Consider the following 27,866-nt stretch of genomic DNA (forward strand, 5'->3'; position numbering starts at 1 on the left):
TTGCATTTCAAATACCAGAATTCTGCTCAAGTGTTTGTGAAATGCTGACATAGTTGCCTTTGGAAACAGAAGGCTGACTGATAAACATTTGGCATTTTTATTTCTATGAATGTCTGTGTCTATAATGTGTCATTTTAATGTTAGGATCTTTTTTAAGGAGATGTGATTTCAAAGTGCATGGTTTTTGGTTTGTTTTTCCTTTTAATGCAACCCTGAGGAATTTCCAATTTGCATATCTTTCACAAAAGGAGAATATGTTTTCGGGTTAATGCACCGCTAAAAGCTCCCTGTGTTTTTACTTTTGCAGAAACAATTCATCCCAGACTCAGTTCACTTCCCATGGAACACCTTTCTCCCTGAAAACTCTGCCATCGCCAAAGAACAATCAGAGGCCAAGTGGCAAAATTCTTCCTCACTTGGGGAAAAGCAATTTATGAGAGCGAGCAGAGCTGCCAAAAGGGTTCTCAGGAGAGTAAGCCGCTCCCTGGTCTTAAGAGGAGATGCTTCCAATCCGTCCTTTAAACAAAAAAGGAAAGGAAAGGAAATGCTGATGAGTCACACATCTTGTGAGCAAAGTATTCTTTAACTTGGCTACCATTCAGGAATTTTGCGTGTGGGCTCCAGAGAGGAGACGAAAAGTTGCATCAGATTGCATCCCAGAGCGACTGCATGCCTGCACTGGCTGTCTCCCTTGGGCTAATTCAGGCTCAAAAAAACCAAGGTTTGTGCCAACTGGTGTATGAAAACTACAGCAACTCATGTTGCGGGGATGGTGGGGTCCAAATGTGCCAACCTGATGTGAATCATATTCGAATGGTTTCCCTATGTTCTCAAGGTATGTTACAAGCACACACCTGGCGGCAACAGGATTTGCCACTGGGCCTCAGCCCACTTCCTCCTGAAAATGGGACCGTGGGCAAATCAGTGACTCAACGGGGCTCCACTGCTATGCGCTGTTTGGGAAACCCGTTAAATAGGACTGAGAGGAAAGTACTCCACTTCCCGAGTGCCCCTTTATGTCGTTGTTTAGAAGCAGCTGATTCCCAAAACCTGCCTCAAGAGAACAATAAAGAGGGGCTTCCCCTTTAGTGTCTCTCTGGACTAGCCAGCCCAACATCAGTCTGCCCTCTTGCCAGGATGAGCACGTGAAGCTACACGGTCAGAAGATGTAATTTTAAAAAATAATTATTTTTTTTAATGTGCTTTATAACTTTGAGCTTCTTCAAGGATGGCAACTGAGCAACACGGCCAAGACTTCTAGAGGTCTCTCTCAGACCAGGGTTACCTGGGAAGGTCTGCGAAGGTGTCATTGCAGGCCTGCATTTTCAATTTTTATGGTTCCAAGTGTCCTAATTCAGGGGGAGGTTGTGGACTGACCTAGCAGGCTATGACATTTCAGTAGGTCCAACTTACTCGGTGGTTTTGTACACATCAGAGTAGAGCCCTGCCTTCTGATATTTCTTCTTTGGGGGGCGAGGAGCTTTCTTCTCACGCTGCACAAGGGAAGTCAGAGGCTGCTCAACATTCTCCAGCTCACGCGGCTTCACTATCGCCTCATCAGGAGGAGGGGACTCCGTTGTTGTCTCAGAAAAGCTGGAAAGGTGGGGGGGGGAGAGAGAGAAACCAGGAAAGGTGAGCAGAGCAGCAGCAAGTATGGCAGGAGAAAAATTATGCAGGGAGTATGATCGCTCAGCGGCAGAGTATGCATTCTGCATGCAGAAGGTCTCAGGTTCCGTCTTTGGCATCCCCAGTTCAAGCTACTTTGGTTGCCTACCAGAGACCTTGGAGAGGTGGCTGCCAGTCAGAACAGGTGGAACTGTACTAGATGGGCCAGTCATCATCATCTGTATGCTGCTTCTGCAAAAACTGTGCCCAGAGTAGCTCCAACAGCTCAGGCTTCCCCAACCTCGTGCCTTCCAGATGTTTTGGACTACAACTCTCATAAGTCGCAGCCAGCAAGGGAATTATAGTCCAGAAACATCTGGAGGACACTTGGTCAGAAAGGCAGTCATAGCCAAGGCCTTACTTGCCAATGATACCAGGTTCAATATCTGACAGCAGTTGTGGGAAAGACCATTGCCTGACATCTTGGGAGAGCTGCTGCCAGCCAGAGTAGGCAAGAATGGGCCCAAAATCTAATGGCCTGATGCAGCTTTGTGTTCAAAGGTCAGCTGCTGCATAATTCCCTTCCTCAGTGGTCACGATGCTGTCTTTGTTTTTATTTTATACTGTATGGATCACGAGGACTAGAAACTTGTATGCACACCTACAACAATTCTGTGCAGCTCAGATTCTCCGTGCAGCTCAGATACGGGAAGCCTGTGGCCTCGTCAGTTGCTGCTGAACTGCAACTCCTATCGCCCGTGGCCATCTGGCAACACTTCCTAGGGCTAATGAGAGTTGTAGTTCTGCAAACTCTGGGAGGGTCAAAGGTTCCCCACACCTGGTGCAGCTGAAGCCCAACCAGTAGTGTTCACATGCAGAGGGGTTACCTTTTATTGCTCTCCTGCTCGTCATCTGGTAGAGGCTTCTGCCTTTTCCTGGCCTGCTCCTCCTCCAGCCACCTCTTCCTCTTCCAGCCTTTCACGTTAACCCCCTGAACCACTGATTCTATGGCATCAGTAACCGTGTCAGGACTGCGGTGGAGCAAGCAGCCTTGGCCCCCGCCGTCCAGTTCTTGGCTGACAAAGCGGCTCACTTGGAGGGCGTGGACTGAAACCACCGAGGGCAAGGGGTACTTCCTGGGCCGGCCGGGCCGGCGCTTCACAAAGTTATTGCCAGTCCGCGCCTGCCTCTGCAGCTTCTTGGCTTTGAGGATTTTGTTGACGTGGTCCAGGTTTTTCTTAGTGGCCAAAAGCTTGTCGTAATTGCACATTTTCCTCGCCTGGCACTGCATGGCTTCCACCATGCTCCTCTTGAGGTGATGGGGAGAGTAGCCGCTCAACAACCGGTCTGAAAGGAGCGAGATGCCATCGCCACCCGCATTGCCCGGAATCAGGAGCCCGCTGCCCTTCTCCCTGCTGGGACTTCGGCTGGGGCTACCTGAGGGCAGAACAGGTGTGTGCGTCATGACGGCCTCAAGGGTCTTGTCCAGGGCACCCTGGCTTTCATGTTGAGCCATGCGCTGCAGTAGATTATCCACAGGATCGTCCACTGCAGTCCCGAGCCTTGTACTTCGTGAAGGAAGCGGGGCCACTGGAGAAGGAGAAGAAACATCAGGAAGCATAAGTAGGTTCGGATTTTCATTTTTCCACTTATTTTAAATACATATATGACACATAGGTTTGAGCAGATGAAATAAGATAACTTGTAGTACAAACACACCCTCCAACTTTAGCAGCAGCAGCAGCAGCAGCAGCAGCAGCAGCAGCAGCAGAATCAATAATTAAAAGCCTTCTGAAAAAGACAGGCCTTTAACCACATGACTATAAGTGATGGGGCCAGGTGGGTTTCTCTGGGGAGGACTTTCCACAACAATGGAGCCATGACCGATAACACCCTGACTGCTTAAACGCAGGTAGCAAAAGGATCTAGGGCTTTAGAAATAACAACCAGTACCTTGAACTGGGCCCAGAAGCAAGTAACTAACTAGCCAATGGCGATGGAACAACGTTGTGCTCCAGCCAACCAGCTGCACTCCAAATTCCAGCAGTATCAGAGTTGGACCAGTTGAAGTTTCCCCGACTCTTTTCCAGCAGTCTAATCAGGAATTACAAATGCTTGAATGATAGCAGTGAGGTCTATCTTCTTCAAGAAAGGGTGCAGCTGGTAAGCCAGCCTAAGCTGGTTAAAAGCTTTCTGATTTTTTAGGGTTGTGTATGGCCATCCTCACACTGTGCTCCTTTGAGGAGGGTGAAATTATCTGGGATTCCTCGCAAGCTCACCATCTGTTGAGGAAATAGAGGGGCCTAAGCAGCTGCACTAACCGATGCTAATCCAGCTACACAACGTGGCTTGGGGGGGGGGGGAGATGCTGAGTCTCGATAGTCTGCCCTTGAACTGCTGCTCCCATTTTTGGAAACGATCCAAGAGGATCCAGGCAACCCCAACCGCATGAGCCTGGTAACAGCTGCAGCGCTAGGCAGGGAAGACCAGAGAGCATTTGATTAACAAAGGAAGTTTTTCGTAAGGCTAGGGTGCCTAGGGAGGATTTCACGGTGAGGATGGACAACATCAGCAGCTTTCATTATCGCATTCTGACCCCTCCCAATCTACATCGCTTCCTCCCCGACCGCAATCCAATTCTAACACTGTCTCAACCTAACCTCACTCTCCTCATCTGTCTCGCATGGTGTCAACTGCTTAAAATGCCACCTGCTGCTATCTTTCCAGCTGCGGCTCAGCCTCTCTGTACCAGCCGACAGCTGTAGCCCAGCCACACTGGCAGCACAACGGTACTTTAGGCCACAACATAAGCTTTCCCCAACCCCCTTTGGTTATTTCAGTTTAATTAGAGTAAGGATGGGGTGGGGATGAAGACAAGAATCAGGAATAAATAAAAATGAATAAAAAGTAGGAGTCACATTAATCACTTGAGGGAACCGAAAGATGACCACGGATGTGGACTAACATTCATGGAGAATCCCACCTGGGACTTCCCCTTATCCGTAAGACGGGACACTCTTAGGCCTGTTTTTCATAGAATCATAGAATCATAGAGTTGGAAGAGACCACAAGGGCCATCGAGTCCAACCCCCTGCCAAGGGGGTTGGACTCTACAATTGTTTCTACAATTTTTTATATAACGATGTTTTACTCACATGCTTAAACAGAGTTTTTATGCCGTTTTATTGCTTTTTGTGCTGCTGTTGCATACTGCTTAAGAAATTTTTAAAATAAGCAATTGAGACAGGTTTATAAATATGTACATTTGTAATTTGTTTTTAGTGTTGCATATTAAATTGCTGTGACTCGCCCCGAGCCATTGGGGTGAAGGGAAGGGGAGAATCATAGACTTGTAGAGTTGGAAGGGTCCGTGAGGGTCATCTAGTCCAACCCCCGTAATGCAGGAAACTTTTGCCCAACATGGGACTTGAACCCACAACCCTGAGCTTAGGAGTATCATGCTCTACCAACTGAAGGAAGGATAATAAATCAAATTACTATTATTTATTATTAATAATAGATAAGACTTCTTCCAAGCTTCCTCCTGTTAAAAATGACACAAGCAGAAGGACCTTTTGTTGTCTCCCTGATGCAGTGACCCTAAAAATGCATTCTTTAAGGCGACTGGCTAGGCAACCTGATTGGGCGGCTGACCCGGGAGCAATATAGGGCACATCCATGGCTGCCCAGCAACCACAAAAGTGACCGTACCCACTTCCTCTTCTCTTCCTATGCAGCATTAAGCTTTACTCAGCCCACCTGGCATAAAGACTGCTAAAAAGCGGCACACCTGAAAACACCTTAAAGCGAAGGTGGTAGCTAGAAGACAAGTAACAACCACCCAACTGGTGCAGGAGTCGGATTAATTGATGAGCTCTGCATTACTCCCCATTGCACTCTGAATAGAAGTTTCATCATGGAGCGGTATCTTTTGCCATCTTGCTGTTAACCAGAAGGCTGGTGGTTCGAGCCCACCCAGGGATGGCTGTGAGCAGGATTCCTGCACTGCAGGGAATCGGACCAGCTGGCCCTTGGGATCCCTTCCAACTCTACGATTCTGTGACTCTTCAGCACCAAGTTCCAAAAGGAGTCACGAGCCTACTGACTCCCCATTTATTTTATAATTTCTACCTCACTTTTTACTCATTTGAAGACAACACCCAAGGCAGCCTCACTGCTGACATATTGAAGTTAATACAGCGGCTACTGAGAAATCCAACTCCTGTGCATCTGCTGGACTTCCAACGTGGTGGGTTTTTAATTGACGGAAAGCTGATTGCCTCCCATGAACCAGATTGTGCCCAAAGGATCCATGACCAGCCCTTCTAGATTATCTAGCAGAATAACAAGCACAGCATAGAATTTTAGAGTGGGGATGGGGAACCTATAGCCCTCCAGATGATGCTGGATGCCAACGCCCATCATCTATGACCAGTGGCTATGTTGGATGGGGCTGATGGGAGTCCGGCAACATCTGGAGGGCCACCAGGTTCCCCACACCTACTATACACTTCTCTAAGTGCCTTTAATATGAGATCCTAGATTGGCTGGGACATAGGCGTAGGCCAGAGAAGGGGAATCTGTGGCCTTCCAGATGATGCCTGACCACTGGGTCATGCTGCTGAGGCTGATGGGAGCTGGTCCAACAGCATCTGGAAGCCCATGGGATGGCTATCCTCATTTGAGAAGCAGCAGGAGGTTTATTTGCCTGTAGAAGATGTGCTCTCGGATGAAGACCTCTTCCTGGAGGGGCTGCAGCTTGTGCCCTCCGATGGCCTCTGTAAGGGTTTGTCTTGTGCTGGAAGATTTCCTGGCAAAGGAGAAAAGCGTGTCAAAAAGAAACAGAAGGTTTTTAAGCTGTGCTTACCAATGTCAGAAAAGGATCAAAAGGAACCACAAGATCAGCGTTTCCCAAACTTGGGTCTCCAGCTGTTTTTGGACTACAACTCCCATCATCCCCAGTGGTCAGGGATGGTGGTAATTGTAGTTCAAAAACAGCTGGAGACCCAAGTTTGGGAAACGCTGCACTAGATGAACCCCTGTGGTTTTGTGTTCAGCTGAAATGAAGCCTAGGTATGCATTCAGTCCTTGCTTTCCTCCTTCCTCTTCCTCCCCCACCTTTTAAACTGTAAGTGCCTTGGGGCAAAGACCTGGCTCCCCTCCATTTGCATCTTGTGCTATTTCTCTAAAGTCCAAGCACATCAATAATAACAAAGTGGCCTTTGACACTTGAGATATATTCAAGACCCATCCTAGTGACTTCAATTTATTTTTAACTGTTTTCAATGCTGTATTTTGTTTTGCTGTAACCCACGCTGGATCCTTCTGGGGAACAGCAGTTTAAAAAATCTGTCTAATAACGGCAACAACAAAAGGCAAAAAAAAGGAGGGGAAAGAAAACAAAATGGAATATAGAGCAGACATGTTCAATTTGGACTCGGGTGCTGCAGCTGAGAAAGAGGAAATGTTTCGATCTGAAAGACCACCAGGTGAGAGGCAGCATTTACAAAAACATGTCAGAAGGCTCCAACCACCACTTAAGAGGAGCTCTCCACGGCTGCTTTCTCTCTCCATCACTCCCTTCTGTCCCATCCATCCTTCCACTGAAAGGAACACCTGGCACATCTGGTTTAATGAAATTCGATTTCTCAGTTTTCCTTTTCCCACTGCTCTACTGACATCCAGAGAAATTGGTTCAACACCCCACCCCAGTCCACACACAGCATTTTTTATCCCCCACCTCTAAGTGTCTCTTGTACTCTTCCACCTGGAACTTTGGGGGAATGGGGAGGGAAACACACCAGAGAGTATTTAAGTGTCACAACAGCATGTTAGAACTTGGATACACACACACATGTTGTTCATCCTTTCCCCAGCTTATCACAAACAGCAGCCTGAGATTCTTCCTCGAAAAATATGAACTTCTTTCCATTTCTGCATAATAATCCTATGTCTAAATACTTTGCCCCCTTAAGCCCAGATAATACTATTGCCATGCTGATGGTTTCTATTTTCAGCTTTTGTTTCTTCTCCCTCCTTCTAAGTAGCAAAAAGCTAAGTAATGCCTAGGGACAGTATCTCAAACACTGTGCTTTATTTGAAAGTATTGTTTTACTAAAATAAAAGGCCTTTATCAAACCTTTGCAAATATACCAAGCAGAACAATATTATGCACTGAGTGAACAGATCAATGCATTCATGTCCTTAATGTAAACTGCGGTTGAGCTTGATAAAGAATGGAAGTGTTGCACATGTTTGCATTCGCTTCCAAGTCTTTGGGTTCTTCCACCCAAATAAATAAAAAACAGAGTTCCTGTTTGAAATCTACATTAATTTCAAGCATATTGTAAAGGGAAGAATCCATGGCGGTGCATACAGAACAAGGATGGGGGAACCTGTGACCCTCCAAATGGTGCTGGACCCCCACCATCCCTGATCATTGGACTGCGCTGGCTGAGGCTGATGGGAGTTGTAGTCCAAAAACTTCTAGGGGGAGTCAGGTTCCCCAACCCTGTTATAAATAGGGTGACCATGGAGCTGGCGAGGGAGGTTGAACAAACAAACTTCTGAATGCTCCCAATAAGGATAATTTGTCTTCGGGCTGCGCAGTAACTCTCCTTCAGCACCGTTGCACATCAAAAGTACTGCGGAAGATAAATGGGACAGAAACTTGCTATCTCACACACTCCCCGCTTTCATAAGTATCATTTCTGATGTCTAGACAGGCAAAATAGATGTTGCGAGGGCAGTCACACACACCCCATGTATAAAGCAGGGGGTGGGAGGGTCTAAAGGAGTGGGTGCCTGAGAAGAGCTGAACTTTCCCCTTTCACCTTCCTACTTAAGGTTATCACAAACATTCTTCATCTAGCCAGGCTGAGGGAGAACACTCCCTGGAGAAAGCTGGGGAGGGTTCAGCTTCTCCTGCAAAAATGAAGAGTCTAGCCCCTGCTCTTCGACAGCCAACCAGTGTGGTGTAGTAGTTAGACATGGGTAGGCAAACTAAGGCCCAGGGGCTGGATCCGACCCAATCACCTTCTCAATCCGGCCGGCTTATGGTCCGGGAATCAGCATGTTTTTACATGAGTAGAATGTGTGCTTTTATTTAAAATGCATCTCTGGGTTATTTGTGGGGCCTGCCTGGTGTTTTTACATGAGTAGAATGTGTGCTTTTATTTAAAATGCATCTCTGGGTTATCTGTGAGGCATAGGAATTTGTTCCCAATTACGGCAAATGAAGTACTGCCCCACCAGCTTCAATCTGCTCTCAATCAGCTGCCGAACCGGCTCCCTCTTCCTAAATCTCAGTGTTGCCCATTGTACAACTGAGCAAGGAGGGGACTGGAGACAAAACTAAAGTTAGTTGGCTCTGCCTGTCATTGGCTCTGGCTCCCCCTGCTGCAGGATCACTGCCTTCTGCTCTACCAGTCCCGATCGGCAGCAGGCACACCAACGTTCGAGCCCCACATTGAGCAAAAGATTCCTGGACTGCAGGGGGGTTGGACTACATGACCCTCGTGGTCCCGTCTAACTCTACAATTCTATGAAAGTAAAATTAGTTACCCCCTCCTGCTGCACTGTTCAGTGCTGCTCCTTCATTAATTCTGTTTCTAGTTCACTTCTGTCATTTTATCTTATGGCTCTAATATAATTTGTACCTGTTTTATCGTTTTAATTGGGACATTTCTGCAGCCTGCCCTTGGACCATTCGTGAAAAGTAGGCTGTTAAGTATAACTAAACAAACAAAATAAATAAATTAAACAGAACCTCATTACAGAGGAGACTGTATATCGATGCTTTAAGTGGGGGCATGTTTGCAAACTTGAAGACGATTTTCTCTCTCTTTTTGCGTTAATTCTGGCTAAGTGAATGATGGTGATGCAAAGAGCACCACGTGAAATTATGGGTCTCATCGTATGTTATATAGGCACGCTTGTCAGGAAACCAAGCGCAGCCTTGGTGATCAAGCTTGCAACGGCCTCCACAGTGTGTGTGTGTGTGTGTGTGTGTGTGCCGCAGGCCAAACGAGGAAAGTTCCAGAGGTGTTTATCTCGGCGCTACTTAAATGCACAGCCCTCCAGGGCCTTTGCTGCACAACATGCCTGAGATGTGGCAAGGAAAGGTGAACGAGCCAAGCGCAGAGCTGAAAGCTGCTCTCAGATGAAAACAGCTGGTTTCAATTGTGGGAAGCGCACTTACTGAAAGCGATACATTTTCATCTGACTCACCAATTAAATGCACTAGCAGAGACGCAATGATTCAGAGATGGCACTCGGCAGGCTTCGGCCTAAAATGTCTGTTTTCCTTCTAATTAAGGCTGTTTCTCATCAAATCCAAGTCAGCTCACTCACGGTAATGGAATTCCTCGGGAAATTCCCAGAACTGCACTAACCAACACAACCTGTTTTCTCCTCCTGCTTTTCAGTCTTAACCCGTTGAGGGAGGATGCCGCACTCAGCCTCTAAGAGGGAAGCTAAACTGGGGGCTTTGGGGGGAACCAGGTACCTAACCTATGGGAAAAGAGGAGGGGTAACAAGCCAAATCTGGGGGTATTTTAGGTGCAAGAAGGGCAGCAAGACTGCCACTAGATACTGGTGTGGAGGCTTCTCAGCAAGGTCTAAAAGCCTGCTTTTGGATCCAGAGTAAAAATTAGCTTGCAGAACAAACTTTTTTTAAAAAAGCATTGTTAAGCACTCTTAAGTCCACTGACATCCATGGGTGTTACTAAAAGGATGACTAAAATTGAATATTTACCTGCTTGTTAAAAAACAAAAACTTCAGACTGTCTGTAGCAAACCTGGCAAATTCTAGAGGAGTAATGGTGTTAGTAGTATATTACGGCAAGAACAAAAACGGAGCCTAGTGGCAGTTAAAAGACTAAAAGATTTATTACAGCATAAACATTTGTGGAGCAGAGCCATGAAAGCGTAAGCCTCAATAAATCTGGTAGTCTTTAAGATGCCACAAGACTCTGTTTTGTATAGAAATGTTATCAACAGTTTTTTTGTTGGTTTTTTTTTAAACCACCCAAGAAACTGACTTGTGCCTTTGGTGTTTCAACCCAGTAACCAAGCCCACAGAATTGTTTATAACAGGGTTTCCCAAACTTGGGTCTCCAGCTGTTTTTGGACCACAACTTCCATCATTCCTAGGTAGCAGAATCAGTGGTCAGGGATGCTGGGAACTGTAGTCACTCAGTTTGCTTAACCAGTGCGGTTACCAGGCCTAGAGAAGAAACCATGAAGACTTTCATGGAACCTTCATGACTAAAAAAATTATTACAGCATAAGTTTTTGCGGTCTACAGTCATCAGGCGAATGAAGTGTCATCCTCAGTTACACTTACACATGGTGTGTGGGTGGGTTGTTGGGATTTTCTTTAATTTTTTTTTTTTTTTGAGAGGGGGAAAATTGTAAACAGTGAGGTCAGAGCGAAAACGAATGCAGAAAAGTAGAAATGGTGATGGTTACATAAGAAACGGTGGTAATTCACAACACAGTTGTTGATGACAGGCACATTTCGGCAATGGTAAGCCAATTAACATATATAATGTGCTAATAATCCATTGTCTTGATTCATTCCACTTGTGAAACCATTAAACCTCTTGATATATTGTAATTCAGCAGTTTCAAGATGCAATCTGCCTTTGAAATTCCTTTGTTCCATAAAGTCCACTTTAAGGTCACTTGCAAAATAAAATAATAATAATAATAATAATAATAATAATAATAATTTATTTATACCCCGCCCATCTGGCTGGGCCTCCCCAGCCACTCTGGGCGGCTTCCATAAAAACCAAAAATACAATAAAATATCACACGTTAAAAACTTCCCTGAACAGGGCTGCCTTAAGATGTCTCCTGAATGTCAAGTAGTTGTTTATCGCTTTGACATCTGCTGGAAGGGCGTTCCACAGGGCGGGCGCCACTACCGAGAAGGCCCTCTGCCTGGTTCCCTGTAGCTTTGCTTCTCGCAATGAGGGAACCGCCAGAAGGCCCTCAGCACTGGACCTCAGTGTCCGGGCAGAATGATGGGGGTGGAGACGCTCCTTCAGGTATACTGGACCGAGGCCGTTTAGGGCTTTAAAGGTCAGCACCAACACTTTGAATTGTGCTCGGAAACGTACTGGGAGCCAATGCAGGTCTTTCAAGACCGGTGTTATATGGTCTCGGCGGCCACTCCCAGTCACCAGTCTGGCTGCCGCATTCTGGATTAGTTGTAGTTTCCGAGTCACCTTCAAAGGTAGCCCCACGTAGAGTGCATTGCAGTAGTCCAAGCGGGAGATAACCAGAGCATGCACCACTCTGGCGAGACAGTCAGCAGGCAGATAGGGTCTCAGCCTACGTACCAGATGGAGCTGGTAAACAGCTGCCCTGGACACAGATTTGACCTGTGCCTCCATGGACAGCTGTGAGTCCAAAATGACTCCCAGGCTGCGCACCTGGTCCTTCTGGGGCACAGTTACCCCATTCAGGACCAGGGAATCCTCCACACCTGCCCGCCTCCTGTCCCCCAAAAACAGTACTTCTGTCTTGTCAGGATTCAACCTCAATCTGTTAGCCGCCATCCATCCTCCAACCGCCTCCAGACACTCACACAGGACCTTCACCGCCTTCACTGGTTCTGATTTAAAAGAGAGGTAGAGCTGGGTATCATCCGCATACTGATGAACACCCAGCCCAAACCTCCTGATGATCTCTCCCAGCGGCCGCATGTAGATGTTGAAAAGCATGGGGGAGAGGACAGAACCCTGAGGCACCCCACAAGTGAGAGCCCAGGGGTCTGAACACTCATCCCCCACCACCACTTTCTGAACACGGCCCAGGAGGAAGGAGCGGAACCACTGTATAACAGTGCCCCCAGCTCCCAGCCCCTCAAGACGGTCCAGAAGGATGCTATGGTCGATGGTATCGAACGCCGCTGAGAGATCCAGCAGAACTAGGAAACAGCTCTCACCTTTGTCCCTAGCCCGCCGGAGATCATCAACCAGTGCGACCAAGGCAGTTTCAGTCCCATGATGAGGCCTGAATCCCGACTGGAAGGGATCCAAATGGTCCGCTTCTTCCAGGCGTGCCTGGAGTTGTTCGGCAACCGCTCGCTCAATCACCTTGCCCAGGAATGGAAGATTTGAGACTGGGCGATAGTTGGCCATTGTGGCCGCATCTAAAGATGGTTTTTTAAGAAGCGGTTTAATAACCGCCTCTTTCAGCGGGTCTGGGAAGGCTCCCTCACGGAGGGAAGCATTCACCACCCCACGAAGCCCATCGCCCAGTCCTTCCCGGCTAGCTTTTATAAGCCAGGATGGGCAAGGATCCAGGAGACAGGTGGTTGGTTTCACTCGTCCAAGCAGCCTGTCCACATCCTTGGAGGTAACAGATTGGAATTGATCCCACTCAACTTGACTAGACAGAACTCTAGCACTCTCCCGCCCCGGCCCTGCTCCCACGGTGGAGTCTACTTCTTCCCGAATCTGAGCGATTTTATCTGCAAAAAACTTTGCAAAATCATTGCAGGAGAACATGTGGCCCGTACTGGGCCCCGATGTTGCAGGTGGTTCCGCTAAATTGTGAACCACCTGAAAAAGTCTCCTGCTGCTGTTTTATGCAGATGCAATAGAGGCGGTGAAGAAATTCTTCTTCGCCGTCGCTATCGCCACTTGGTAGGCTCGACGTTGAGCTCTAACCTGTGTCCGGTCAGATTCGGAATGAGTTATCCGCCACCGGCGCTCTAGCCGTCTCAACGATTGTTTCATTGCCCTCAGATCCGTGGAAAACCACGGGGCTGTCCGGGCTCCATGCAATCGGAGAGGGCGCTTCGGAGCCAAACAGTCAATAGCCCTGGTTAACTGTCCTGGAAGACTCCGGTATGGCTCCCCTTTAAGACATACACAGTCCAACAAGACAACAACACAAACCCACTGACAGCATACAACTGAATATAGCTAACTTAACCCAACAACCCTCCCCCCAACAAATCCTACTGCGGCTAACCAAAGACAATCAACCACACCCTAGGCCACTCCAACCTCTCTTACCACCAAGGAAACATAAAAAGTGAATAGAAAAAGAACCTATCCAAGTGACACTGACACAAAACTCCACATATACACTAAGTAAAAGAACAGAAGCTTTACCACCCCACCCCCTCTCTCCTGTCCCCCCCTCTTTTTTGCCCAACCCTATATTGCATATAACACCAATGTCTCACGACAAATGTAACTGATCTGTAGAAAATGCAACCTGAAGAAAGAGACAATGCATGTGATTTTGTGAATGGGGAAAATCTTTAATAAAAAACAATTTTTTAAAAAAATGTCCTGGAAGGTTGAAAGGTTTCTCCACTGACTTCTGAATATTGCCATCTCCGATGTCAGAATTGTGCCCATTTACGCGCAGAGTTACCAGCTGAAAACACTCAAGCATAGCATTAATACTGTACAGCTCATGCTGGACACTTGACACTTCACTCACAAGCCTTGTGTGGTGGATCTGTATATAATGCCCTATATGCCTGAAGGAGTGTCTCCAGCCCCATCGTTCAGCCTGGATGCTCGTTGCGAGAAGTGAGTTACAGGAAACCAGACAGAGGGCCTTCTCAGCAGTCCTGCCTGCCCTGTGGAACGGCCTCCTGTCAGATGTCAAGGAAATAAACAACTGACATTTAGAAGACACCTGAAGGCTGCCCTGTATTTTAATGTTTTTAATGTTTGATGTTTTATTGTGGTTTTATAGTTGTTGGAAGCTCCCAGAGTAGCTGTGGCAACCCAGTCAGATGGGCAGCATATAAATAGTATAGTAGTAGTAGTTTATAGACAACTCTCCGACTTAAAACAGCTACTCACCATCAACAACAGACCATGTAACAGAGACAGAGGCAAAGAGACCAGCCCCTGTAGGAGACTCATATGACAACTTTGTCCCTATGTCTGCTAAGGCAACGTGATTACAGGGCCTAATAATGCCATCCACAACACTGGGGGTTCAGTCACCTGCTCATCTTCCAATGTGTCATCATCTGCCGGCAATGCCCTTCTGCATTCTACCAAGAACAAAGAGAATCAGTCTCTGTGCAAAAGAATGGACAAAACTCTGACATCAGAAATGGCACTATTCAAGAGCTGATGAGGGAACATTGCAACGTCCCAGGACATTTTTAAAAACTAAAATATGTTTAAGTATCCAATTTAATAAAGAAGACAAAAACAGAAAGATATCTGTTAAAAAGGGGGTGGGAAGAAAAATACAATACAAATCTCATATTGAGAATCCTATAGTCATCAATACTTTCCACTAAACTTAAACATGTAAATTGATATAAGCCCTCCAGGTGTCAAAAAACAAATTTGGTGTTTAGAAAAATATATGTTTAAATGTATTGTGTAATAGGCAGTGGCTCTTTATACTTCCAAGTTTGACTTACAAGACTCATAACGAGCACAAGGGTTTGCAACATCCACTTTTGTTGTCCTGCTGTTTATCCCCACACTACAGAAATATATACTTTTAAAGTACTTGAACATTTGGGAATATAAAAGATTTCATAAGTACAAAATGTATACACAGCTTCAGAGCAAAAAGAACACATCACTGGACATGCCTGAATCATGTGCCTTTTCAGCATTACACTTCCAGAATCTATCATTATTAAGCAGTACCTTCATGCGGAAATATAGTGGAGTCCAATGTATCTGAAACAATTTTTGCTGGATCAGTCTCAATTTCAAATCCAGAGAAACATTCTGTATCGATTTTAATGCAATTTCCCATTGTTTAGGTTGTCCAGCACATCCTAATTCCCTATTCCACAACTCTCTATGCTCCTGAACACCTCCTTTACAAAGGTCTAATGGACATTTATGTATATACAGGAATTGTGAATTTAGTTTTCTGAGAAACTCCAGTGATTTCCTCCAACAAAGCAAACCACCCATAAATAGACACCAACAGATGCTGTAACTGAAGAGACTCATTCAGCACTCACTGGCAAATAATATTTATACCATACAAAAATGACAAAAAATCTCCATCTGAATGTAACAGCTTATCTAACGTATAAATCCCACATTCAACCCATTTCTTACACACACTTGACATTCCCAGGACATGATGTAAAGGACCTTAGAGTAGCCACCCTGAAAGAAAGGGACTTTCAAAGAGAGGCTGCACTATGAAACTGCCGAATTACACCGTATAAAAGGGTTCAATGCTACCACATGTGGAATTAATCAAAATAGCACACTGCCTGTGTTGATTGGTTTACCAATGCCAGGATGTCTGTGTCATCAGCGACTGTTTTGCTAATTACCACTGTTTATTGCACATTCTCATTGTCCTTGTACTTTCCACACTTAATCCCCTTCTGATGTCACTGTTTACAATTCCCTTGCCCCATTATGTATGTATATGTACTTGCAACTCAGGTTAACACTTCCTGCATCTAGCAGAGCGGGCTGTAGACCACAAAGGTTTAATGATTTGTTTAGCCTTTAAGGTGCCACAAGTGACTAACATAGCTACCCCTCTAAAAACAGAGCATGATCTTGAGAAATAGCAACTGGCCATTCAACATAACTATTTCCAATTACTAGGAGATGGAATCACATTTTTATGGTGTCAGGATTATAAAAGACCTGGGATTCTCTCCAGTTGCCACTGGCTCCCCTACAGAAGCAGGCCTTTCCCTCCTTTGCTAAGAACATATCCCGCTGCCAGCACACTAGGAAAGAGGGACATGTAGCATTGGTCCTTACACAAAGGCCCTGATGGGGGGGGGGGGACGGCACTGCAGCTCAGAGGCAGAGCTTCTACTATGCCTTGGTTCCATCTCCGACTCAGGTAGTAGGTAAAGGGGAAATACCTCCCCCAATATTTTATTCTTATTTATCTATACAAAAACAGTTTTGAATTGCTTAATATAGTTTTCAAAAAATCTAAGCAATCTAAAACAATATTGTTAAAGCATAAATGCAACAAAAGTCTTGGAGAGCCACTGCCAATCAGAATATTAGTGCAGCTGCTTTGCATGCAGAAAGACCAGGCTTCAATCTCTGGCATTTCCAGGTGGGGCTGGGGAAGATTTCCTGTCTGAAACCCTGGAAAGTCACTGCCCATTGGTGTGGACAATAGTGGACCAATAAGTGTGGCTCACTGTAAGTCAAGAGTAACGGGCTAGATGAACCAACAAGGACCAAACACAAAACTGGGGTAGCATCATAGGCAGGCAAAAAGCAAAAAAGAAGATGAAACGATGACCAGGGGACAGGAGTTACTGCAATATTTTGTTGCTAAAAATCTACTCGAGTAAAGATCTCTTCCCCCTCCCCCTCCAAAAAAACCACTGTGTTAAACTCACAACAAACATGGTGAGTTTCCTCCTCTCTTTTTAGATGGACCAGTGGTCTGATCTGGTATACAGCAGTTTCTTATGTTCATTTGGCAGAGAGCATGAAGCCTCTGGATCGACTAGGCTGCTCTGAACCTGGACACACCTGGTCAGCAGGTCAGCCCCCTCTGCTTGATGTACTTCAAGCTCCAGATCTCTGGGAACACGGGCTGGAAAACATCCCCACCCCCAGGCAGGTCTAGATTTGCATACAACTGCTCATAACCCCAGAACCTTCTTTTTCCGCCTGCCTGACATGATGAAGTGGGGGCAAGCTCAGCCTTGCTAACTCCAGGTGCTGTTAAAAGTTTGCACTGACACACATACAAGAGTAGAGGTCTCTTACCTGACAAGGTTGGCCCTGCCTTCTCCATAGGGGGCAACGTCTCCTTCCGGAGAGGCCGGCTGAGTGAGGCTTCCTGGGGGCCAAAGAGTCCGGAGCCATCAGACAGTTTTTTGCGCCCGCCGGTGGCAGCAGAGCTGGAGACTCGGCAGCTGCCTATTGCACTGGTAAAAAGGTTTGTGTGCTCGTCGCTGCTGACCGGCTCGGAGCTGGGAGTGAACCTCCCCAGAGGCAGGTTGGGCGGAGTGTCAGAGCAGTCTATCTGCAGCGGCGTCTGTAGCCCCAGAGCCAGGGAGGAGTTGGGCTCTGACGGCTCCCTCCGGACCCACTGCTCTTCCCTCCCAAGCAGGCCTTTCGAAGGGGACAGGTGCGGGCAGGCCATGTGGCAACGGTGCTTCTCTTTATGCTTGTACCTCTCGCCAACGGCCTCCTTCCCAAACCGGTAGCGCTTCAGGGACTCCAGCACGGTTCGGGAAGGGCCGCTGGGCGCCAAGGTGTCAAGGGAGACCTGCGGCTGCTCTGAGGAGGAGCGGTGCTCGCGGTGCTTGTGGCGGTGGCGGTGTTTGTGCTCCAGCATCCAGCCGTAGGCCATCTCCGGTGGGACGCTGGGGTGGTAGGTGCTCATGGAGAGGAGGGGCGCCCGGCTGGCGGTGAGGAAGGCCTCCTGGCGAAGCAGCTTGTGCTTCTTCTTGTGGTACTTGGCGGGGTTGAGGAGCAAGTGGCCGGTGTGCATGTATGACGGAGGCGGCAGCGGGGTGGTGAACGAAGGGGAAGGCGGAGGCGGGTAGAGGGTCGGTGGGTACCGCCCATAATAGCCCAGGCCGATGGGAGCGGCCGCAAGGGGAGAAGGAGAGTAAGGCATGCCGTAAGAGGGGTAGAACCCAGTGCCAGAGAGGGGGAAGCTGAGGCTGTGCATAAAGGGCATTTCCGCCATGGCCTCACGCATTTTGGGTGGCCGGCCTCTCTTCTTCTTCAGGTCGGGCTTTCGGATGTAGTGCAAAGGATCCAGAGGGAAGGTGGGGTGGGAGTAGAAGCTGTTGAAGTTGATGCGGAAAATCGTGGGCAGCAAGTCCCGGGGGATGAAATGGTGGCTCCGGTGGGTGATCCGGATTTCGCTCAAGCGGCTGATCAGCTCCTCTAGCTCCGCCAGGAAATCGGGGTCCTGCCTGCCCCGCAGCTGCGGGTACTTCTTCTTCCTCTTCCGCTTCTGCCTCTTCATCTTGTCATAGGCCAGGTAGTCGTGGCTGCGGCGCTTGCACTTGTGCTTATGTTTCTCTTTGAGGCTGCTCAGGACCGTCGAGGTCTCGGGGGGGACGAGGGAGATGTGGTCAAAGGAGTGCCGCCGCTTCTTCGGGCCGCAGAACTTCTCCGCCCTGTCGGAAGTGCTGTTGTTGTCGGTCCCGATCCCGCTGTCGCTGGGAATCGTCTCGTCGCTGTGGGACTCGCTGATGGGCGACGGCGTGGCTTCCTTCAGCGAGCCGAGTTCGCTCATGTGGGATGGGGAATTGGGGAGAAGAGTCGGCGGGGAGAGCCTCCTCCGGGCCCTCGAGGCCTTCCGCATTGCCAGGGTCTGAACCACGCTTCCCTGCCTGGAGTGGAGGTGCAGATAGGGCACCGAGTTGGGCTCCACAAAGCCCATGTCGCTGCTGACGGGGCTCTGCCCTCCGCTCACCCCCGATGACTGAGAACAAACGGGTGAAGGAAGAATCTCAGGGTTATTTGTGGCTGAAGGGAGCAAAGGAGCCACTGCTTGTCCGAGCGCCGTCCCCGTTGCCTGCTGGGCAGACTTTTCAAGAAGAGTCAAGCTGTCAGCATTAGCGGCCAAGATGCCATTCAGGACAGCTTTCGGCTTCCTGCCTCGCCTCTTTCCTATGTAGATTGTTCCTTTCTTGCTGACGTTGATCTGCTGGCCTAGTTTCGAGCCAAACGTGGCAGCGAGGGTCGACACTGTCGTGTGGAGCTTGGATTGCACGTTCCCTTTATTTGGTTCTGTCGCAGTAGACGAGAGGATTTGATTCAAGAGCTTCTTTCGCTTCAGCGTCTTCATCTTGTTGATTTTCCTGATGATGGTTTTCATCAGCTGCCCGTTGCTGCGCTTGCTCTCCTTGCGGTCCGGCTCTACCTCAAGGTCAGTCATGTTGCAGGCGCTCGTCTTCCCAGGCTCCTCGGGGCCTCCTAACGGGCTTGCCACTTCAAAGAAATCCTCGCTCTGCCGCTGGTCGCTTTCACAATCCAGCTTGTTGGAACTGTCCGCAATGACAAAGGGCGCCACGGAGAGGACAGGGGGTTTCATCTTGACCCCTGATCTGATCTGCCTCTTTGGACGGCCCCTCTTCTTCGGGAAAGCTTGCTCTGTGAGGCTCTGCTGAAAAGACGGGATCTCCACCTCCGGATGCAGCACTGGAGGTTCTTGCTCTTCCTTCGACTGCACTGAAAACACTTTAGAGGCAGGGATCTTCAGGGTCCGCTTCGGGGGGCCCTCCAGGTGGGGCATCTCTTTGGATTTCGACCTGCCCCTTTTGGACTTGTACATTTCAGGCAGCAGGTCGTCCGAGATGCACCCGACGGAAGCCTGCATGTGGGGGCTGTAAAATTTGCTCGGCTCCTTCTCGACACTGCCGAGCAGAGAGAGAGACTGCATGCTACTGGACTTGCTGAGCTTTGGCAACTGGCGCTTGACAAACTCGTGCTGGGCAAAGGAAGGCGGGCCTGCGCTTTTGAAGAGCTTGGCCTGATCTAGGCTACTGTTTGACAGCACGCTGCAAGAAATGTTCTTGAAAAGCTCAGGCCTCCCCAATTCTAGGCCTTTGGGAGGCCGGCAAGTGCTCCTGGAGACTACCTTAGTCCAGCGCGGCTTCCTTCCTTTCCTTTTCTTCAGAGGTGTTGCTTGCGGGCCACCGCCACTACTGCTCAGAGTTTCCACCCCCTGGCAGGGTTTACCTGATGCAGCCATGGCACCAATCTTTAGAAAGGGCTTATTGTTGAACAAACTGGAGAAGCTAACCACCGAAGGGGCAACAGTGGCACGGGTGTTAGAGTCAGTTGCCAGGCTGGGCTTCCTGCCCAAGGTGGGGCTCGGTTTGGGGTCATCTGCATGCACAGTTTTGGAACCGTTTAATTCCCTGCCGACCCCTTTGCCAGCAGCGTGCGAGCCAGGATTCGGCACCCGGTTCATACTTGAGCGCGTGCTGTCAGAGGCAAACGGGGTCTTGCTACTCTGCTCGGAAATTCCTTCTAAGAGCTCAGGCGTGCTATTTAAATGCAGAGGGTTGGAAGCTAACTGAGCCAAGGTTGCTGTGGGGCTACGCGTTAAAGCAGTGACAGAGGCGGCTGGGGAGGGGGAGGGGAGGCCCCCCTCCCCAACAGCACTGAATGGAGATTTGGCTGTAGATACATCAGAAGCGCCTCCTGAAGTCCTGAATTCGGGGGAAGTGCAATACACGGGCAGTTGTTTATCATGCTTGGGTGCTTCAAACGTGCCCCTTTCACTGGACGAGGAGCTGTCCTGCTGACTGCAGGCCCCTTCCTTGCCTCCGCCTGACGCTTCTTTTTGAACCGTTACCTTTTCCGGGATGCTTTCTTTACTCTGCCTTGCAACATGCTTCTCAAAAGGCTTACTGCCCACACTGTCTTTCAAGAGGCCTGGCGGCAAAGGACTTTCGTGACTTATGACATTCGCAGAACACCGTTTGAAGGGTTCCATGGAAGGGTGCGCAGCATCTGCTTTCAAAGCCCCTGAGTCCTTATTGGCCAGCCCACACAGGCTGCTGGCCCCTGCCATTTTCTTCCCAGAGTCCTTAGCAGCCAAGGCCGCTGGAATGCCAACCCCCGGTGGCTTCTTTCCAGACTCTTTAGTAATCAATCCAGTTGGGCTGCTAGCCCCCAGAGGCTTCTTTCCAGCATCTTTATTCACCAATCCGCTTGAAGCACCAAGCCCTGGCAGCTTCTTTCCAGAGTCCCTGCTGACCAATCCGATCGGCCCATCTGACCCTGGATGTTTCCTCCCAGCATCCTTATTAAAAAATACAATTGGACCGCCTGGTCCTGGTAGCTTCTTCCCAGGGTCTTTGTTAACCAATCCAGGTGGACTAACAGTCCCCAGCATCTTTTTCCCAGAATCCTTGGGAAGTAATCCAACCGGACTGTTAGTCCCCAGAAGCCTTTTCCCAGAATCCTTGCTGACTAGCCCAACTGGCATGCCAGACAACAGTGGTTTCCTTCCAATTTCCTTGCTGACCAATCCCATTGGGGAGCCAAGGATCGGTAGCTTCTTCCCACAGTCCTTGCTAACTAGCCCAGGCATGCTGGAGCAAGCCCCTGGTTGCTTTTTGCTCCCAGAGTCCTTGCTGACTAGTCCAGCACCACTACTAATCCCCGGTGGCTTCCTTGCAAAGTCCTTGTTACTCAAAGCAATGCCCACAGTGCCGCTTCCAAGCTGTTTCTTTACGAAGTCCTTGCTCGCCGGCACGGTCACAGCCCCAACCACTGGCAGCTTCTTTCCGGAGTCTTTAGCAAATCCAGAAGCAATTCCCATGAAGGGCTTCTTTTGCTTCGTTTTGGAAGACTTTGACGGAGGGCAAGTTGCAATAAGCTGAGCCAGTTTTTCTGTCACCGTTGGTGCTCCATTAATCTGAGCTCTGTCCTTTGAGTCTGGGTCGCGACTACTGGCCGGAGTGGAAAGTGCTGACTTCCCATAATCGGTCACTTCGGAGCGCAGCGGCGAAAGTTTCTTTGAAAGAGGGCTGCTCTCCCTCGGCCTGCCCTCGGCTGCAGAGCTGTCAGTCGGCGCTGTGGCTTCTCCACTCTTCTTGTACAGCTTTGACGGGTCCTATGCATTTAAAGAAAAAGAATGAGAAAAGCTTTAAGCACCCAGGCATCAGCAAGGGAGGATGCATTCCTTGTATCGTATTGGTTTGCACTGGCAGGCCTAGGGAAAATATTTCTGAGGTACCAACGCTGTGTGAGCCAGGAGAAGGATCAGATTTTGTTATTTTCCCAACCCCATCTACTGGCAACGCAGACACAGGCCTTTGCTATTTGGTTAATGGGTCATTTCTGTTTGTGAAGTACTGCAGGGCTGGAAACCAGGGGGCCAAGGGAAAAAGGCATTGATGGGGCAAATATGGGGGGAACGGGGGGAAACGGATCATACCAACAACGAAAAGTGGAATTTGGTTTCTACATGCACAAGTCAAACATCTAGTATCTTAAAAAACAAACAAAAACCTGGGGGATCTAAGTGGTTTCTCACAAGCACAGCTGGGAGAGAGGATTTAAATTATTAGAAAGAGGAACAGAAATTTGAAGTACCATGGCCTGTACAGAGCTGAGACAATACTGCAGTTACTATGTGTTACAGATATTTTAGAACAGGAATCATCAACTAGAGGCCCCTCCACCGGAGCTGCCAATCTTAGGAAGTGAAAGGGGGCTAGAGAGGGAGAAGTTATCTTCAGCAGGAATGGGGAAGGCATGGCCCTCCAAAATTTGTTGGACTTCCCTCTGCTCCAGCCAGCATGGCTGACAGCCAGTGATGATGAGAGAAGCAGTCTATCAACCTTCATAAGGCCATGGCTTCCCCATTCTTGCTCAACAGCATTGGACTCCTTGGCTGGGGACTATGGGGTGGGAGACAGGCGTTAGAGCCTTTGCCCACACTCATACTAACTGCCAACCAGAGCTTTGAGAAGTTTGGAAAACCAAGTACTTGGGACCTTTCCAATGCTGGTTAAAGATTGCATTACTCACCCCACCCACTTTTCACATTTCTCTCACTATTTGAGAACATGCCCATCTCCCTTATTACTAGGACCATACGATTTATTGACTCAAAGGAATTCTTTCATTCATACGTTTCAGTAATTAATATTTCATTCACAGCACCTCAAGCACATTGGGGGATTTCCAGAACACACAGAGAAACAGCCCCTGCTCTGCCAAGGAGCTCGTCGGCTAACTGGAGACATGATTTAGTATATGCAAGCAAGTGTAAGAGACCAGGAAAGGAAACACACAGGGTGCATGGTTCTGTAGTTAGGCTGGATGTGCTGGTAGAGCAGGAGCAGGTTAATAGCCGCAGACGTTTATAGGCAACTAAGAGGGTAAGCAGACAGGCCAGCGAGCGCTGGCTAATGGAACAGTGGCCATTAAAAGGGACATGAGTTCCTTGCCAGGTCAAAGTGAAAAATGGGAGGCCCAGGAAAGCAAGACTACTTGCTTGTTATTTATTGTATACACCACCATTCTTTTATGGTTAGGTTTTCTAAGATGGCTTACAACAAATAAAAGAACTGGCTAAAAAAACTAAAGAAAAGCAGATCCAGGAACCAAAGTCAAGAGATGAATCAAATATGAAAATGGTTGTCAGGTTCAGCCAAAAGGTTGGACAAACAGAAATATTATTGTGTGTGAAATAGGGTTGAATCTATGGGTCCCGGCACTCTGCCACACTCCTGATTCTGTTGCATGAATGATCTAAATGGCCCGCAGCTTAATAGGTGCTTGCTGCAAGGTGGAGTGCCGCAAGGTGCTACTTTGGCCCAAGGTGTGAAGACCTGGGCTCAAATCCCACACTGGGCCATAAGAAGCTCTTTGCCAAATCACGCTCCTTGTTAGCTTTGCCTACCTTCTGCACAGAGCAGGGTCAAGGACAAAATGGGAAAGCAAAATGTAGGCTGATCTGACACCTTGGGAATGGTGCTAATGTAATAAATAAAGGGCAAGTAATTATGTTGGTGAAACAATGCTACAGTGGAAGCATCCACTGTGGGGTAATTTTAAGCACCTGGTAGGGAAGCTTAGTGTTAACAGGGTGGGGCAAGAACATGAAGGGAGGAAAGTTCCTTCCCGTAAAATAATGTCCGAGAAAGTTGACAAAACTCCCAATGATGTGGGTGTTCCAGCAAATTCTGAATTGGAAAGATTTCCAGAAAACTTTCCTATGCAAATAAGGGTACTTTGCATTGGAAAATATTCAGTTTGCTGCAGAAAAAAAATTCTGATGCCCTAATTCAGCATGCTTATTTTACATGCATTTAATAAAGCTAAAAGCTTTGAAATTGTCAAGCCTGCCTTATATTTATTTGCAATCAGCTTCAAGTCATTGTTACGAAATGGAAGATTTTCCACAGAAAAAAACACAAAAGCACTTGAAAAACCTCCACGTCGCTAATTAAGCCAATAAAACAAACCAGCACAGCTAGGCAGAAGCAGGAATTGGCAGAGCATTCCCTCATGCTCAGGAATTCCATAAAGACTCCCTTGAAAAGCAGCCTTTGCTTGCTACCTAAACACCAACAGAGAGGGGACCAAACAAACTACCCCAGGGAGCTCCACTGCTGAAAAGTCCTGTCCCAGATAACAAGAGACACTCAGCACAGGGCCTCTGGGAGAGCAAGGTATTGCATGGGAGCGGGTGGTCCTTAACGTACCCTGAACTCGGACCACTTAGGGGTTTCGAGCATCTGTTTTCAACTGGCCTGAAGCGGGTTGCACCAGCAGCATCAGAACCACCTGCTTTGCTTATTCAAGACTTCTAAGAAAAGGTAAGAGAAACATTGGCACCTACAGAAAGAAATTTAAATGCAGGCCCTATGTTTCGGTTATTAGCAGTTATAATACTGTTTATAGTTACATTACAAGCAAACCTGAACAAATAATCAGAGCATGGAGACCAGAAAGCATTTAAACCATTTTTTTTAAACCCACAAGCAGGTAGGAATTAAAATAAGCCAAAGGCCTGGAGGAACAGGTGAGCTCTCACCTGCCCATATAAAAACTTTAACAACCTGCCCTTCAGTTTCTTGAAGGAAAGGTGAGATATAAACACAATAATTAAATAATTTAAACCTCTTAGGCTTACTGCAGATTGGAGCTAACAGCAGGTCCCTGACCAAAAGTATGAAAAGGCTAGTGGCCAAAGTTATGGCCTGAATAAATATGGTGCTGAAACCTTGCTGAAGCTAAGCAGGTCTGCGTCTGTTCAGCACCTGGATAGGAGTTTGCCAAGGAGAACCAGGTACTCTGCCCTCGTGGAAGAAACGTAGGATATAAAACACAAAAAATAATAAATGCTGCCATTCAGAGTGTTCCACAGAACAGAATCTCAATCTTTATATTACTACAGCCCAGGACAAGACAGGTTCCCTCAACCTGGTGCACCACAAGGTTTTTTTTAAGAAGTTCAACTCCTCTCAGCTATTGGGCCACGCTGGCTAAGGCTGATGGGAGTTTGGGAGTCTAACAACATCTGGGAGGCAGCAAGTTGAAGAAAGGCTGCTGTAAAGGTAAGCCAGCATTATAATCCTGCTTTGCAGGTGAGGAGTGGAGGCAGAGAGCACAGCAGCTTGCCTAAAGCCACCAGTAAGTCTTGGGGCTGAGGTGGGATGCTGCCCAGGAAAAAGGGGGGGGGCTCACAGCTGCTGCTCTTAAGCCACCTCAATTAACGTACAACCTTTAGAACATGGCAGGCTTTGATCTCCTCCCAGGCTTGGGCTTCCCTTCTCATCCTGCCAACTGCTTGCCTTGAACCCTAACCAAGCTCAGTTGCTACTAGAGGCCCTGCTGCGACAGACAGACAGACAGAGGGTGGATGCCTCTCGATCCTGCTCTGTTGTTTACTTTGAAAGCTGCTGGCGCTGGAGGGATTTTGTAGCAGAGAGAGAGGAGAGGAGAGGAGTCTGGCACCAAGCCCAGCTTTGCCACGGCAGCTGCAATAGTATGTACATTCTTGGTTGAGCCTTACATTTGCAGAGAGAGAAGGGTTTCTGCTTCCTTTGCGTGCACATATGGAACAGGCAGCTGAGGAGGCAGCCACAATCTGCCCTACGGCACTGGAGTCAAAAGCAAGGGCCCATTCTCATTCCCAAAATAGCCACCAAGGGTGCTTGGGGCTCCCTTACATGGCAAAAGGAACAAGCCTTCAAGCTCCTGCCTCTGCACGGTGTAAATGCGCTCAGCGGAGTGCAGCACACTCCCAAGGGAAAAACACTATCCTGACCGGGGCTCCAGAGCTTGTTTGGACAGGTTTTTCCCCCTTTATGCAGTGCTACCCGCTGTGTTCTCTCAGCCCCCAGCTTCGTTTTTCTTCCAGACTTAAGCTGGGCCACATAATGAATATTTTACTTCCTCTTGTTGTGGTCAGGGAGGGAGAAAGCTCTCCAAGACAACATGGGCGATGCAAAGGCCTTGGGAACCATGCCCCACCTATTCCTAATGCCATTAGGCACTCAGCCAAGGACCACCTTTAAGGCAGCAAACAGAATCCACTCTGGAACTGGGGCTTTTAGTAGCCTGGCTCCAGTGTCTTGCTTCCTGTGCTATCAGCATTCTGCTTCCATGGAAAGCATAGCTGGCACTTCAATACTTTGAGGGCAATGTCAAGGCTGCTGTAACCAGCCTGCCTGGGTGCTCAAGTCAAGCTCATCCCTAGGGACAATCCCAGTCCACTAAGCCCTAGAATCATAGAGTTGGAAGAGACCACAAGGGCCATCGAGTCCAACCCCCTGCCAAGCAGGAAACACCATCAGAGCACTCCTGACATATGGTTGTCAAGCCTCTGCTTAAAGACCTCCAAAGAAGGAGACTCCACCACACTCCTTGGCAGCAAATTCCACCGTCGAACAGCTCTTACTGTCAGGAAGTTCTTCCTAATGTTTAGGTGGAACATAAACACCATCCTCAGAAATTGCTACCCAGTACAAGCAACCCATCACTGGTGTGAGGGCAATGCCTGCCTAGGCTCCTGCCTCCCATCAGGGATTTCTACTCTGGAACTCAGAACTTCCTGATCTGCTGCCAGAATATGGCCCTTGGAGTGGACCACATACCTGCTTCAGGCTCACTTGGACTGGCTGGCAGCTACTCTGCCCTACAAAGTCCTGGAACATAACTCTTCCCAAGACCAGAGAAAACAATCCCACATCACACCTTCACAGTGATCATTTATGTCACATGTGGGGGACCCTTTGCCTCCCCCACTATGTGTGCGTAACTGCAACTCCCATCAGCCCCAACAAGCATGGCCAATGGCCCGGGATGATGGGAGCTGCAGTTCAGCAACATGTAGGACAAAGGCTCCTCACTTCTGCTCCATACAAACCCTCTTTGCTTCATCTGTCTGGCCCCTGCTTCATATCCCTCTGTCCCACCTGCAATACCTTCAGTTATAGTAACTAACTGCAGGTGGTGGGGGGAGTGTTTCCCAAAGAGAAGCTAATGAAAGGTAAGTCTATCAGTTCTTAACCACAGTAACTCAATGGAATTCTGCTGAATGCCAGATGCAAAGAAGAGGGGTGGGTGTCAACAACTACCCCCACCATGGTGAGTGTGGTATTGCCCCCTGGTGGATGGCCAGCCCTTCCCACCTTCTGTAATGCTGCAGTGGTGAACTGGGATCATTCCAGTGGTTGTATGGTGGTCCGCATGCAAAGCTTGGCAGCTGTGTAGGCCAAGGAGCCCAAATGCGCTTGGCAGTAGAAGGCAAACTGGTAACCTTTCCTGCTCTGCAGTAGAAAAGGTAGGCAGGAGGAGATTTGG

The 27,866-nt window shown here is 48.3% G+C and overlaps 1 protein-coding gene across 2 annotated transcripts in view; it reads right to left on the reverse strand.

Moving 5' to 3' along the window:
* ASH1L (ASH1 like histone lysine methyltransferase) overlaps nt 1–27,866 on the reverse strand; it is a 74,522-nt gene that overhangs the window by 31,345 nt on the left and 15,311 nt on the right. For both annotated transcript variants that reach the window (XM_082202020.1, XM_082202019.1), the window contains exons 3-6: nt 17,334–22,158; nt 6,314–6,415; nt 2,493–3,195; nt 1,414–1,593 (exon numbers count right to left, since the gene is read on the reverse strand). In XM_082202020.1, the coding sequence (XP_082058146.1) occupies nt 1,414–1,593; nt 2,493–3,195; nt 6,314–6,415; nt 17,334–22,158 (5,810 nt within the window). The remainder of the gene's footprint in view (nt 1–1,413; nt 1,594–2,492; nt 3,196–6,313; nt 6,416–17,333; nt 22,159–27,866) is intronic.

Source organism: Podarcis vaucheri (assembly GCF_965113315.1).
Source record: "Podarcis vaucheri genome assembly, chromosome: 16".
NCBI classification, from domain to species: domain Eukaryota; kingdom Metazoa; phylum Chordata; class Lepidosauria; order Squamata; family Lacertidae; genus Podarcis; species Podarcis vaucheri.